The sequence below is a fragment of the Piliocolobus tephrosceles genome, chromosome 8 (genome assembly GCF_002776525.5).
Source record: "Piliocolobus tephrosceles isolate RC106 chromosome 8, ASM277652v3, whole genome shotgun sequence".
NCBI classification, from domain to species: domain Eukaryota; kingdom Metazoa; phylum Chordata; class Mammalia; order Primates; family Cercopithecidae; genus Piliocolobus; species Piliocolobus tephrosceles.
The window spans coordinates 38,822,861-38,839,172 of NC_045441.1; the positions used below are offsets into that span (position 1 = coordinate 38,822,861).

At 42.6% G+C, this 16,312-nt stretch overlaps 1 protein-coding gene across 11 annotated transcripts in view; it reads right to left on the reverse strand.

Moving 5' to 3' along the window:
* The window catches only part of DDC (dopa decarboxylase), a 105,191-nt gene that overhangs the window by 11,805 nt on the left and 77,074 nt on the right, over positions 1–16,312 (reverse strand). For 10 of the 11 annotated variants that reach the window (XM_031936014.1, XM_031936016.1, XM_031936013.1 and 7 more), the window contains 2 exons: positions 7,861–7,937; positions 4,429–4,448 (listed from right to left, as the gene is read on the reverse strand). In XM_031936014.1, the coding sequence (XP_031791874.1) occupies positions 4,429–4,448; positions 7,861–7,937 (97 nt within the window). The remainder of the gene's footprint in view (positions 1–4,428; positions 4,449–7,860; positions 7,938–16,312) is intronic. The other variant, XM_031936015.1, reaches the window with a different exon arrangement.

The window sequence follows — 16,312 nt, forward strand, 5'->3', positions numbered from 1 at the left end:
TGTCTCATTTGCCATTTTAGTTACGGCCCCAAGCCCAGCACCCGGCCTGGCTCGGCGCGGCCAGCCCACATTTTGTGGAATATTGTTGACGGACATACTTAAATAAATCAGGAATAAAACCCATTTCTCCCTCATTCATGGGTCATCTAAAAGGATTCTGCATGTAGAAACCAATTCATATTTGATGCTTCCCAAATATCAAATGAGCTATTTCCTGGTACTTTTTCCTCCACAACTGATCATTTTTAAACCCGTATTTTGTCCCACTTTTGACAAGCCATCAACCTCTTCCAGAAGATGTAGTTTCCTCATTCAAACAGCCTGGAGGGCTGTGTGGCTCTGTGGCTTGTGACCTGGGTCCACGGTCCTGTCTTTCAATAGGTTCAGCAAACTTTTTAACTTTTCCGAACCTCTGTCTCCTCCCCTATGAAATAGGCACAGTGATGCCCACTTTGCCCAGGACCTCACAAACTGGAGGCAAATAGTGCTGTCTTACATCTTCAGTGTGCCGTTCACCATCAGAAAGAACACAGAGCTCTCTTGCCATACCTCGCGTCCTGAACAGCCTCCTCCTGGGACGAACACTCCGTCCTCGTGCCCTCATCCACTGACAAGGGGCAGAACTACCAGGGCCCGCTCGTTCTTTTAACCCCACACTTCCTCACTGGCCTGGCAGGCAGCCCACTGTCCAGGGGTCTTCTCCCCAGCCTGATGGCTGTGACAGCCTTAGGTTTGGGTTTCCAGCCTCTTTGAACAAAATGAGAATGTCTATGATATTCCTTCCCATTCCCTGCTGAGCCCAGCAAAGCAAACGCTCTGGGGACATTTGCCTGGAATTCACATTCAAGGTGGGAATCATAGAGGAGCCTGAGAGCTGCATGTGAGCACAGAGAGGGAAAGAGGTCACTGCACTGTAGCTAAAATAGCGGCAAAGAGAAGATGCCAGGAAATATGGCTAGGGACATCCCTGGGTTGTGGCAGACGGAGAGGGTTCAGTGAGAGGCAGTGACCCTTGTGCCTGCACCCAAGGGATAGAAAGAGCAAAGCTGGGCTGAGAGGTGCCCTGGGGGCTCTGCACACCAGGGGCCCTGAGGCTGCTCCCACACTCACACGCGGCCAACTTGTGTTTTCCCAGTGGCTGCCCGGGACTGTCCCCACATGGCCACTCCTGCTTCCTGGAGCTGATCTGCTGAGGCCTAACGCCTGTGCTTCGCATTTAGAAGCCCCTCGGCTCCAGAACAGCTTCCACCTTCTGCATTCCATCTTTCATAAGGTTCGTGCGTTTGTCCCCTCATCAGCCATGAAATATTGGCTGTGAACACATGATGTGGCATCTCCGGCCCTCTCTAGGGATGCAGCAGCACAGAAGCCAATTACCCCAGAGGGCCTCGCAAGCCTGGTGGATGCCAGTGGGGCTGGGCTGCTGTGGTGCTTCCCACCTCCCTGGGTTCCTTTAGAAGCAACAGGCAGCCAAACAAGAGCTGTCCCCATTTATGGCTCCTGACTCATGCGCTGCCAGCTATAGTGTCAGGGACCTCAGCATCATTGCCTGCCACAAGCGGCAAGAAGAGAGCTGTCAGGCAGAGGACTAGCTAAGGACTTGGGGCATGTCCTCTTGGGCCACAAATGGGCAGCCTGGAGGATCTCAGGTGTATTTCAGAACACGCATCAGGGCCTGCGTGGTCTGCACCTCTGTCTCCCTCAGTGGCCTGGGAGTCCTGGAGGCGGCTTTGGGCCTCACTCACCTCTGAGTAGCTGCAAGAGCAGCTCATAGCTCCTGGTTGGAAAGGGAGTGCCAGTCAAGGGGCTGCCTTGAGATGGGGTGAAAAGGATTCAGGTTTCATAGCAGGACCAATAGGGTGGGGAGTACAGGGGCTGCCCAAAGGATGCTTTGAAAGTAAGGCTGGAGCACAGGTTGCTGATGCTTGACCTTTCCTTAACTGAGGCCAATGCCTTTCATTAAGCTGATAGAGATAATTAGTAGAGATAACTAGTGGAAGTAACAGAAGGACGCTTCCCAAAGAATACATGGCCCATCAAGGCGAGGTGAATGGTGGGCTCAAGTCTTCTGGATTAGCAGTGGGGAAAGGGGCTGTGGCTTGAGGCGCTGAGGAGAGTGAGGCTCGGCACTAAAGACAGAAGGGGACAGAAAGACAGGGATCAGATTCTTTCCTCACCCCATTGAGGGTCAGGGACTGGTGGTGGAGGGAATAGGATGAAGAGCCTAGGGTTGGGGAGAAGGAGTGAGCCCTGAGGACCGGAAGGGCCCTGGCTGGAGCAGAAGAACAGGCTGGGGAAGCCTCAGGCAAGCCCTGCCATCTTCATGGTCCTGCAGGTGGGTGCCAGTACAGATCTGTGATTCTTGGTGAACAGTAGAAACTGAGGAGATCATGTTCCCTGAGCTGCTAGATGTGGGCACAGCTGGGCTGGTTCTTGTCTTGGGCAACGTAACATAAGCCTGCATTGCTGGGGATGGTGCCCCAGGCCTTTGAAAGACAGTGCCAAATTTATTTAAAAGGACTTTGTTTCTAGAGAAACAAAGTTAGTCAATACAGAGTTTTTAGCAAAGCCTATGTTATTTTATGTGAACCAGAGATGGTGTCGTGCCTTTTTTTTTCTAATATCTAAGCTGAGAAGGAGCAACATTAAAAAATAATAAAATAAAAGGCATGAAATATTTGTGCCTGTTACCCCATTTTCAGTCTCATGCCGCAGGAAGAAGCTCATCCTCAGCAGAAAGCTGGATGTGCCAGATGCTCACTGCACAGTCATTTAGGAAAGCAAGGGACTTTCCCAGGGAAGTAGTTAAATAACAGGGAAATAATTACACCACATAACATGGGATTCTGTGTAGACTTTCTGTACTGTGGAGGAGTGGAGAAGGTATTGCGATTTTAGTTTCAGTGACATGAGAACCAGCTGCAGTGTGGTCTGTGCAGCACGTGGCCCTCCTGCCACATGAAGTCTGAGAAAGGCCATGAACCATAGGAGGAGACAGAAACACAGGCCACGGCGGTGTGAGGATACAAGGTCAGGGTGAGCAGGTCCTCAAGTTATTTTTAATATTATTGTCATATTTTCCTTTCAATAATAACTTTCTAAGGATAAGTCAGATTGTTAATAGGGATTTATATGAAAGTTTTAAATGGCATCATCCATGGATCTTCCCACTGTGCCCTTATGTGCACACACCCTGGCCTTTCTCCCTGGGTGTGGAACTGGGTGGTCCCAGGCAAACTTTGCCAAAACTGTCCTGGGACCAGCCTTGATGGCTTGGGAAGGTTTACTGCTGCCCCCTCCCTCCTGGCTCACAGCTGTCACAGGAAGAAGGCAAGCTACACATGCCTTTGAGGGGCAGCCCCTGCTGGGTCATTATCACACTGGCTGCTGACAATGTTTGCTCCAATAGCACTTAGACACACACTTCTGTCGGGAAATGGCAGCCTCTGCTTTGATGGTGCCCACCACGCCTGACCAGAAAGAAGTGGACACAGGTCATCACCTTTTTTTTTTTTCGAGACAGAGTTTCACTCTGTCATCCAGGCTGGAGTGCAGACGCGCGATCTCGGCTCACTGCAACTTCTGCCTCCCAGGTTCCAGCGAATCTCCTGCCTCAGCCTCCGGGGTAGCTGGGATTACAGATGCCCGCCACCAGACCCGGCTAATTTTTTTATTTTTAGCACAGATGGCGTTTCACTATGTTGGCCAGGCTGGTCTCGAACTCCTGACCTCAGATGATCAGCCCACCTCAGCCTCCCAAAGTGCTGGGATTACAGGCATGAGCCACAGCGCCCAGCCACAGGTCATCTTTTGATAGCAGAAGACGGCCAGCTCAGTGGCCACACCTCTGCCTCCCCTGAGTTTCACCCTCCCCCTTGGGTTCTATTCTTTCAATAAGCCTCGCAGCCACTGCCTTTGGTTCCAAATTCCTTTCCAGACTAACACTAGAACAACCCGGCATTTTCAAAGTATGCCTCATTCAACACTTTGGCAAATAAAAATGAGAGAGGACCAATGCATTTGAGACTAGGATGCTGAGATGACTGTCCCCACCTGGGAGCTTTTTATGTTCCCTGATTCCTCACTCTCCCATTGCCACCACCAGTGCAGCCCCAGGCACACAGCAGCTCAGGGCAGAGGGGCCTTTTCCTTCCAGAGGAATGGGGGGGCAGAAGCTCCTTCCCCCTCCCCAGGAGCAAAGTCCAGGGTCCAGGTTTCCCCCTCTTAACCTGAGACCTCTGACTGGGGGGCTCAGCAGAGCTGCCCGCTGCCTGACAGGACCCCCCTAATGTGTCAGTTAGGACCCCGTTGGAAGATGCCCATCAGTGTGTGCTGGTCATAAGAGTGGGGAGGAGACCCATGACAGCTCCGGAGGAGCTCCCCAGCACTCCACTGGCTTTTAAGATTACAGTGGAATCTCTCACTTACCCGGTAGTCAGTGATAAGCCCTGGAGAAAAAAGAAAGAAAAAGAAAAAAGAAACCATGAGACAGGTTTGTTGATCACACGCTAATCCTTTTCATCCTCCAGGTAAATTTCTTGTGTCTTCTAAGTCAGAAATAAAACTACCCATAGGCTGGGTCTGGTTGTTCTTTGTGGCACTTCCCAGGGTAACATATTCAAGGGGAGTCTCCCGAGAACAGGATGCCCAAAACACAAACTGGAAATGTTACACTCTCAATAGACCTGCATTAGTTTTGCTTTCTGCAGTTACATAGCATGAACATCTGAGGTTTCATCTAGTTCCCAGTAGAGAGTTAGCGTTCAGATCACGTAAATCGTTCATCATGCATTCATTCATGCATGAGAAGGTGAATTTGTGATATACGGAGTGAATAGAATATTTTTAAAAGAAGAGAATGAAACTCTTGGTGGGCTTATTCATCTCTGTATCCGCGGATCTTAGCAGATCTTAGTTCAGTATCTGGGACAGCGCAGATACTCAGTGAATATCTGTTGAGTCAGTGTTACTATCTTGGACTCAGTGGCTCCACATTGGTTATGAAAAATGGCTGATTTGCTTTTGAGCCTCCTCTCATGCCTAAAGCAGCAAATCCCAGGAGAAAGAACCCTGGATGCAGGCTCATAGACAGGAGTTTCTATTAATACAAGTGATCCTGCGCAAGGTGTCAGGTGAGGATTATGACAACATGCTGTGGTCCTGCTGCACAGATCGGTGGAGAAGGGAGTCTCATGCTGTGGGAGTAGATCCACGAATGTGGGCTGGACCAGGCACATCAGTGTCCCCTACTTTCCCAGTCAACAGGGGCTGTGGCAGGACCATATAGCAGTCTACATTGCATTTACAAGAACATCTCAAGTCACCCCTTGATGTCATTCCCTGACTGCCACCTGGCTGCCAGGAGAAAATAGTTATATTCTCCATTAGCATAAAAAACGGCAGTGCTGGGAGGAGATGCAGGACCTCCACCCCCTGTTTCATGAGTGACCCTGAGATGGAAGCCCAAAGTCACACAGCCTGTCTCAACCCATAACCAGTACTCTCCTTTATGCCACACGGCCTCTCATTAGTAAGGGAGCTTGTTAAACAAGCATAACATTAGTAGCAGCATCTGACAATGACTCACAGAGACCACTGCAAATGAAACAAAGCACCCAACAGACTGCATGCAGGAAGCACTCAGGAAGAAATTATCGAGGCCGGTGCAGTGGCTCACACCTGTAATCCCAGCACTTTGGGAGGCCAAGGCAGGCAAATCGCTTGAGCTCAGGTGTTCAAGACTAGCCTTGGCAACATGGTGAAACCCCATCTCTACCAAAAAAAAAAAAAATACAAAAAATTATCTGGGACTTGTGGTGTATGTCTGTGGTCCCAGCTGCTCAGGAGGCTGAGGTGGGAGGGTCACTTGAGCCGGGGAGGTGGAGGCTACAGTGAGCCAAGGTTGCACCACTGCACTCCAGCTTCGGTGACAGAGCCAAACCCTGTCTCAAAAAAAAAAAAAAAAAAAAATTGTCAAAGAACCAGATGATTGTCATGAATGAAAATGAGGGAATGCCCGACCTTTTTAGTTTCTATTACTGCACCATCTGATACGGTAGCTACTAGCCACATGTGGCTGTTGACATTTAAATATAAGTTAATTAAAACTAAAGGAGGCCAGGCGCGGTGGCTCAAGCCTGTAATCCCAGCACTTTGGGAGGCCGAGACGGGCGGATCACGAGGTCAGGAGATCGAGACCATCCTGGCTAACACGGTGAAACCCCGTCTCTACTAAAAAATACAAAAAACTAGCCGGGCGAGGTGGCGGGCGCCTGTAGTCCCAGCTACTCTGGAGGCTGAGGCAGGAGAATGGCGTAAACCCGGGAGGCGGAGCTTGCAGTGAGCTGAGATCCGGCCACTGCACTCCAGCCTGGGCGACAGAGCTAGACTTCGTCTCAAAAAAAAAAAAAAAAAAAAAAAAAAAAAAACTAAAGGAAATTAAACTTTAGTTCTTCAACAGACGAGTCACATTTCAAGCACTCATTAGCCACATGCGGACTGGTGGCTGCCATATTGGGTGATGCAGAATTATAGAAGACTTCCGTCATTGCAGAAGCTTCTACAGGATGGAAAAACTGGAGGTTTTCAGTAGAAGAATTCAGATACGGTGTCTAATTAGTGCAAGTTCCTATCTGCTTCTCTGTGAATCTGCTTCCTTATGAAGTGAAGAACTGGCCCAATTTAGAAGCTTCCTTGCACAATTCTTTATTGTTAACATAAAGAAATGACAAACCTCTTAGCCAGCAATTTCCTCTAACAATGGTTTTACCTGAACTGTGGACTACTTAATAGGTCTTAGGTGCCCCATAAGACGTAAAACTTCATGAGATACGTGTGGGAAGGGCAGCTTGTATATTGGTGATTGGTAAGTGGTGCAGAGTTAAAACAAAGCAAACAATGCATTGAACAAGACTAGTAAGAAATACAGCAATATATTAGCAATGTTTGCATTTGAGTGGTGGGATTACAGGAATTTTCTGGCCCAGCATTGACTCTATTTTCCAAATGTATATCTTTAATAAGGAATACATCTTCAAAGCCTACATGACTGGTGTAACCACTTTACCCCTTCACCAGCATTGTGACAGAATTTTCAGTTATCAAAAAAAATTCTACTTATTTTGGTTCTAGTTCAATGCCTACCATTAATCGGCCAGATACATTGGCTCAAGTCAAATGAGATGACATAGGTGAAGTTCAAAAGCCAAGAATTGTGCATTCCCTGCTGTGGCCCCGGAGCAACCTGTGTCCCCTGATGCCACTTGATAACTGCCCGCTCATCCCCTCCCTGCTAGACATTGCAGGCAAGTGCTGAGCCTCCTTGGCTGTCACCAGCGCCAGGCACAGAGAGCAGGCCTACTGACCAAATGACTTAGGTGCACCTTGGTGTGCTGATCTGAGCCTTGGCTTCATCTTATTTTCTCTTCACTCACCAACTCTACTCAACCTCCTTCATTTACTTTGCCTCCTCATGGTACTGGTAGAAGGTGATGCAAAGCCTTTTTGTAAAGACATTATGGCCGTCATTATGTTAAAGATGTTTCCTTGTCTGCAGGAGGTATGGATGCCCATATTAAAATCCCATGGCTATGCCCACCTGCCCCTGCTCCTGCAATGAGCCCAGCAGGTTCTCAGTGCTTCTAGAGCAGAAGCCTCCCCCAGGGAGCCTCCCCAGGCCTCTTAACCCACCCACAGGGGAAGGGCTGCAAGGTCAAATCCACGAATGCACTGCACCCCAGCTCCTCTGTGGGAGCCTCCTTGGATATGGATGGTCTTCCCCTAACTCCCAGGGACCTCCAGGGCAGCTCTGAGGGGAACAAGACCAGAAAACAGTCCACAGAAAGCAAGCTCACAGCTTACCTGAATCCTGATGGCTGTGCTTCAGGTAAGTGGGGTCCAGTCTAAAGGCTCCCGTTAAGTCTGATCTCTTTTTCACCCTGGTTTTAGAGAACAAATGATAGGGCTGATAACCAAGCACCCTAGACTGGACCACCTCTCTCCTCCCCCCGCCTGCCTCAGCTCAGGCATCTGCTTACGGCCCTGCCCTAAACACCACTCTGCCTTCATGGCCCTATCTCTGCTCCAAGTACCTGGGAGTCTTAGAATAAAAAACAAAGATTTGGTCTTTGTTGCCGGTTCCTGGCACACAGCTCCTAAAACCCTTCAGATCTCACAGTGATAAGAGTGTGTTTTGCATGTTAATAAGATAGCTGGGAGCTGGGGTCTCCTCGATGGCTTCCAATCTCCAGGGAGGGTAGGGGGCTGGTGATGAGTTGGCCAGTGATTTAAGCAATCATCCCTACTGAATGAAACTCCATTAAAAACTCCTAAGTGGCCGGGTTGGAGAGCTCCGGGTTGGTAAATGCTTCACGATGCTGGGATGCTGTCATACACAGAGAGGGCACGGAAGCCACGTGACCTACCATCCCACTTGTACTTTGTCCTGTGCATTTCTTCATTTGTACTCTTTATAACCTGTAAACCTAAGTAAAATGCTTTTTTGAATTCTGTGAGTTGTTCTAGTAAGTTACTGAACCTGGGGCAGGGGTTATGGGAACCCCCCTGACTTTGTAGCCATGGGGGACAGAACTGTGGGTAACCTGGAGACCCAACGCTGTGCCTGGCATCTGAAGTGGGGGCAGGCTGGTGGGACTGAGCTCTTAATCCTGTGGAGTCTGATGCTACCTCTAGGTAGTTACAGTCAGAATAGGAGTGAATTTAGGATACCCAGATGGTGTCTACAGAGTTGGAGAATTAGTGTCAAGAGGGAAAACCAGAGAGGTTAGCATTTGCTCCTCTCTCTTTCCATGGACAGTACAGTGCCTGGCCCTGCTGGCATCAGTAAGTGTGTGTGGGGTGAAAATCCCGAGGGCTAATCAGCAAGAAGGCCAGGATGCCCTGGGCTGCAGACAGGGGTCCCCTTTCACCTGTCTGCACACAGAGCACTCACACTGGTAGTCATTCTGCAGAACTCAGACCCAAACTCTCACTGGACAGGCCTTTGAAGGGTCTGTGCTTTACGGTAATTGCCATTGCTCCGCTTCATTGGCAGTGTGGTGACACCATCACAAAGCAATTTTGTGGCAAATAAAGTATCCTAAGGGCAAACTAGAGAAGAAATGTTAATCTGACAGTAGCTTGGGCTTGAAAACAAATAAAATGTGAGAGTCTCTGAAAGAGAACCCAGTGAGCATGAAATAGGATGCTGGGATGTGGCTTACCAAGGAAGTAAGAGAGAGGCTGGATTTATCTATGAAAGATCATTGAGCCTTTATTTTTTTTTTTAAGGTTAAAGACAGACAAAGTCAGTAGGAATAATAAGCTGTCTAGTGTATATTCTCTCTTTGACTTGTAGAAGAAAATTGATTGCACCTAATTTTGTGTGTGTATGGGAATTTTCTTGCATCATAAGCATTTTATGGGGAGTCACTGGTTTGGGGAGGGGAGGCCCTTTGGGTCTCTCTGCATTAGAGAAAGCTCTGTGCCTAGCCTTAAAGAGACAAGATCAATAGGGATGTGAATATCTATGGCTATCAGTAGAACTCTGCCCTTTGTCCACTAAGACCATTCTTCCCCTTCTCATTCTCCTCAGCAGGGACCTTTCAGATGTTTTTTTAATTTAAAAAATGTTGCACTTATTAAAGCCATACAAAAGATGTAAAGAATAAATCACCACCCCTTGCTTATGAAGCAAAACTTAAATTATAAGTATTAATAAAAGTTAAATATCGCTGTCCCTCACCTGCTTCCTCTCCCTGTCCCACACAAGAGGCCTCAAGGCTGAAATTGGGTTCCTACTCTTACGTAGTTCTACAAAACTTTCTCTCCAAATCCCTAAGCAATCTATATTATTTTGCACACTGCCAAATATACTGTAACATAAACTTAAGATGTATTATCATAAATGTTATAATTCCATGTATGTTTCTATAATTTGCTTTCTTACCCAAAAATAGACCTGTGAGTTTCACATTCATTCATGCACAGAGCTCTTGCTCACTCATTTGTATGACCTCATGGGATTTTAGTGCAGGCACATATCCCAATCCATTCATTCTATCATTTCCCATTTATTGATAGACAAACTACACTGCTATGGACATGGGACCATCCCTGCGCATACTCCTGGAGCCCCTAGTGGCAGCGCCCGTCGGCCATGCATTTGCCAATGGACTAGCACAAGGTGAGCTATGTTAAGGCTGGAAGAAAGCATCTATCTATGGCCCTACTCAATAGCTCCAAATCAGTCTCCACAATAGTTGTGCCGTCTGTGAGCTCCTCTTCCACATCCTGGTCAATGTTTAGTATAAAGAGACTATTGTAAACAATCTATAGTGTTTCACTGGGATTTCAATTTACATTTCTGATTACTAAGGAGGGTAACTTCACATGTATTAAACATATCTGTTTCCTCCTTGATAACGAATTTTTTATTCATTTTTCTGTTAGATTGCTTATTTTGTCATATTGGATTGCAACAATTCTGTAAATATTAGAAGCCCTAATTGGAATACGTGGGGCCTGTTTCTGGCTCTCTTTTCTAATCTGCTCTACCCATCTGTGCCCGTGCTGATGCTACATGAGTTCAGTCATGGTTGCTTTACACACACACATTGATATTTAAGGAGGCAACTTTCTCACTATATTTTTTTTCACAATTCTCTTGGCCTTTCTTGGCCCGTATAAATATTATGCCAGGATATCTATTAGAACTGTGCTGAGGTCTAATATCGAGTCTTCCTCTTCATGAACATATCATTCTACTTAGTTAGGACTTCTTTAATGACTTCCAAAAAATTATAGAATTTTCTCCATATAAATCTCAACAGGTTTTGATATGTTTGTTCATAGTAAACTTATATCTTTTCTTGATATTATAAAGAGCATTCCTTTTGTGTAATAAAAAATTACACATACTGTTTAATGCAGATGTAAAAAAAAATGCAACCTTAAAAATGTTAGTGTATCTAGACATCTTGCTGGGTTCTTTTATTAATAATACTTTGAGGATTCTCTTTTTATTGAGGTGACATCATCTGACAATGAGAGTTTTATGTCTTCCATTCTGATCCTTACACGTTTACTTCTTTATCTTTTTTTTTTTTTCACTATGGAGGAAAGTCCAATGTTGGATAGAAGTGGAGATTATGGGAATCTTCGTATTTTTCTGATTTTAAAGGGAGTGCTTCTAATATTTCACCGTTAAGTATAGGTTCACTATGTTTTTTGGTAGTTACCTTTTATCAGATTAAGAAAGTTCTCTGCTGTTATGATTTTACTAAGACATTTTGTCCTGAAATGTTGTTGACTGTTATCTAATGCTTTTTCTGCATCTAATGTGATAACTTTTTTTCTCCTTCACTGTTAACATGGTGACTGGCACTTTAAAAATCTTCTACTATTAAAACATCCTGGCATATCCAGATTACACACAGTTTGGTCATGGTATACTATATTTTTAAAAATCTCATTAGATTTTTTATTTGCTAATGTTTAACTTAGAATTTTTACATTTAAGTTTGTGAGATTGTTTTATAGTTTTTCTGTCTCAGCTTCTCATCTGGTTTTAGAATCAAATTTAGACCAGCTTCATGATATAAGAGGCAGTGTGGCCTCTTTGCTGTTCTCTGTGAATTATACTTATGATTGGACTATAAGTTCCCTGCAGTTTAGGATACTCACTGTTTAAGAATTTGGGTATTTCTGTTGTAAGAAAATTTAACTATTGATATGTTGTATTAGCAATAAGATTTTTCAGGTTTTCTATTTACTCGAGTCAGTTTTGGTATCGTGTTTTGTTGCAGTTATTGTATATATGTGTTTATGGGCGATTCTTGGCTTGATGTTACTCATAATGCTCCCTTACTATTTTTGGAAATCTCTGAAGTATCTGTAATTGTGCCATTGTATTTTCTACTACAGGTTATCTGTGTCTTCTCTTTATTTTTGACCTATCTTTCCAGAGATTGTTTATGTAATTAGGCAGGCCAACTACCAACATCTGGCTTTGTTGATCCTTTCTGCTGGGTCTTTTTTGTGTATTTTGTTACATTTCTTAATTCTTATTGTATTCTTCCTTTTACTTTTTGGAGGTTTATTTTGTTGCTGCTTTCCAGCTTAATTTTGATACTTAGCTTATGATTTTCTGGCTTTCCTCTTTTCAATTGACGTCTGTTTTGTAGGTGCTGCTTTAGCTGTGTGTGGCAAGTTATGTTGCATCTTTCTTTTCATTCAGTTCTCAGTATTTGCAGTTTCCCATTATACTTTATTCATTGGCCCATGTTTCTAATGGGCCTGTGGTAGCCGCCTCTTCCATATTTAGGTACTAAATTTGCATTTATTGGTAAGAGTTAATGGATATTATAAAGAGAAAGAATTTTATGGAAACAGATGTGTATGTGTACTTGAGGACATACATGGGTGCGTGCGCGTGTGCGCGCACACACACACACACACACAGAGAAACATGCTTTTGTGGCACCAAAGTCACCTCACATGGTGACCTCACTTGCATGAGCCTCTTGGTGAGGAAAGTCTCTCTCAAACCAGACACAGTCCTAGGAGATCAGGAAAAGGACCCCTGTGTTGGGTTGAAAGCCTGGCTTCTTAAATTTTCTTTTAAAAAAAATCTGCAACACTACATAGTGCTCCCTGAATGAGCACTCATGTGACCTCCTGGTCCCAATAACATCTATAAAAAATTCAAGATACTAAAGGGTTCCCAGACCTAAGTGCAAAGAATCCAAACAGATAAGTAGAAAACTATCCACTAAGACTTTTAAAACAAGTTCTAGAATCAAGTCTCAACAATTACTAGAATGATTAAAATTGTTTCAAAGAAATAGAATTTTTAAAAATCTCCCAATGTAACAGAAGTATACAAACACTATAAAATAATTTATGGCAAAATTTAACATTTTGGGAAAAAAACAGGCCATCTTTCAAATGTGGATAATATATGCCTTTCGTGTGTATGGAATTTGACTCTTTCTTTGGAGACCTGACATTAAACAGGCAATAAGCTCTGGACAGAATGGCTCAAACTTACAGATAGAAGATTCAAAATACCAAATGGAGAATAAAAAGCTTATGAACAGAATAATGAATTCATTATAAAACATATTTACTATGCTTATAATGATTGTCAGTTTCAGAAACTTCAATTATTTTGTCTATTTCAGTATTTAAAGAGTACAACCAAAGTGTTTATGTTAAATTATGGACTAACCATCGGTACAATTTAATTAAACAAAAGAGAAACACTTCTAATTTTAAAGAATACAAAGAAACTAGTGAAAGCAATAAAAAAAATCCATTTATGTGTTGTTTACTGAATTAGTGAAATTTTAAAAGACACTTTAAAAATTCACCACTTAGGATTTTTTTGCTTAAATTCTTAGGAATCTAAAGGAATATTTATCCTTTTGTGAATTCTGGTTCTTACAAGTGTCCTTATTATCTGTATTCTATTGTGTTAAGGTAGATCACATGACTGTAATCTTCTCTTAGACTGTCGAAATATTTATATTTATTTCATGATATCTGGACAGTGCAAAAAAAAGCCTCTGAGTAGAGATTCTCAGCTCTCACTCTCCCCACTCCCCGTCTCCACGTTACAAGGCACCATTCGCAAACAGGCAGGGGAAGCCAACCTTGACCAAGCATGATCAGTGGATAATAATATTGTCCCCAAAATAGCTTATGAACAGAATAATGAATTCATTATGAAGTGTACTTGCTGTGCTTGCAATGGTTGCCAGTTTAATGTAACGGTGTCTAGAGGAAGGGATGCTGTGGTCCACCTACTTGTCTTTTGCTCTGAGGCTGTATATCCTGAGCTAAAATTCAGGACTACTTCCAGTGTTTACAGTGAAAACCAAGTCAGGGACAGCTTGAACAAAAGTGACCCTGATTTTGGCTCATTTACACCAAAAAACAGCTCTCATCCTCCAGCTTCTATATCCATAAGAAATGATCCCAGTGTATTCTATGTGCATCTTTTTGCTTGTATGTGTGTTTGTAAAACGTAGGTTGCTTTGCGTGCATGCACTCTTGCTTTGCATACTGTGAGATACAGCACAGGCCGCTGTGTCAGCAAGGCAATGTGAAGACTATCCACTGTGGAATGAAAAAATTAAAATTCTTTGGTGGTAAGAAAAATGAGGAAAAAACGGGGACGTGGGTGTTTGGGTATAGTGAGATCAAATGAAAATATAACTTTCATACGAATCAAATAAATCAGTAATCAGATGATCATTAAGATTGTGGAGTTTAAAATAAGCTGATCTGGTTTAAAACCTTAGATATAAGGCTTATGGCTCTAACTAGTGATTTCTTATGAGTGCTGTTATGGACCAAATTATGTGCCCCTTCCTCTGCATTCGTATGTTGAAGTTTCAAGTCTCAGGACCTCAGAATGTGACTGACTGAAGATAAGGCCTTTAAGAGGTGATTTAGTAAAATGAGGTCATACAGTGTGGGCTTTGAAAGGCAAATAAAAACCTGGGACCCCAATTCACTCTGCCAAAAGGAAAAATTAAGCTCAAAGCTGAGTCATGCAAGGAGTTGCCTTTCCTTTTGTTCCTAAGTAGAGAGCTACAGCTAAAAGGTTAAATGTCTCCACAGGTAACTACTCTAAGTTCATGGTATCTTGTTGTAACGTGCGATTTTACTGAGTGGGAGATGAATACATAATTGACTATTTCCCTACCTGCTCCTTTTCTCTTGCAACACGTGGATTACCATACCCACTCTCTTTCCCTCCAGACTATTTTAATAGTCTAAAGTAGGAAAAAGAACATTTTTGAAAACAGGCAAATGAAAAATTTTAAATATATAAGATCTGCCTCTGTCTGGGTCTATTATGTCTATACATTCGTATGTGTCATGTGGAAATAATATTTCACTACCAATTAAATGAAAGAGTTCTAATTAATTGGCCTAAAGAAAAGTTAAGTTTTTGTCTGACTAATAGCAACTAGCTCAGAGGCTTTTCAGTTCATGTAGTTTTAGTAATCTTTGGTAAGTTTAATTTGGTAAATTTAGTCTCAAAACTCTCTCCAGTAATTTGAAAACTTAAAGTCATGTTATATTAAATTAAGTAATCCTTGATTTTTCACTGAGACTGAGAATTAGGGTTAGTAGTATATAGTAAGGTGTTTTTGGTAAAGTTTATAAAAAACATGAGGACATGTTTTTTACTTAAGAAAATATATTTATCTAGTTTAGAGGACCTTTCTACTGGCATTGAGATAAAAACCACTGTTTCTGTCCAACCGTTTTTTGGTAAACTGATGAGTCTGTATTGATATATCGTGGCTAGAGTTCTGAAGTAAAAGCTATAGGATCTTTATTTGCATGACTGTGTGCTTAGGTGTGTTTATGCATATATACATGCGTTTTGTTATGTGTTGTGGCCACAAGGTACCAATTTGGCTTAAAAATAAAGGAGAACTCATAAATTTAGTAAATAATCCAAATGCTTTTCAAGTTCACATGACTTGAATTAATTTTTAACAAATAAGCTGGCTTCAAAATTATTGGCAAAATAAAATTAGAAAGCCTTAAGAACTGTCGGCCGGGCGCGGTGCCTCAAGCCTGTGATCAAGTAGTTTTATATTTATCTTTGCTGAATAGTATAAGGTGTCAATATTTGGAATGAGGGTTATAAAGCCATAAATGCAGCCCAAAAGAGAATTATCTTTGTGTAATTTTTGGTAAGTAAGGCATTTAATATTGTTGGTTTAATAGCAAACAGTTAATCCTGAATTATTTGGCAAAAAGAAAAAACAAACACATTTATTTAACCTTAAGTATTTTACATTGGTAAACACCTGAAATTCACAGCCTATAAAATTGGTTAGGAGGGAAATAACTTTAAATGATGACCATCAGTTTTTATAAGTAATCTATTAAAAAATGAATTAGATAAATGTAATAGAACAAATGCTTTTTTAAAAAAAACTTGACATATAATTTAGAACCTAAAGTTACATTAAACAAAATAATAGATATTGCTTAAATGTCTGGGTCATTTCCAATTTAAAAAAAAATTATAGGAAAATGTTTTTCTAAAAAACAATGTGTTCTTATTAAAAAGAAATAATTTTTGTCTAATTCAAAGATTATTTAAAGGTCATTCTATAACAAGGTAAAAGGAACCAGTAAATAAAAGAGATGCAAAAAATGTTATAAATATGTAAGAAAGATTAAAAGGAAAATAATTCCACATGACAAAAATATTGTATGATAATTTTTTTGTCCTAAAATAAAATCACTGGTTCTTTAAAAAAGAGGGTATTTAGAATAAAAC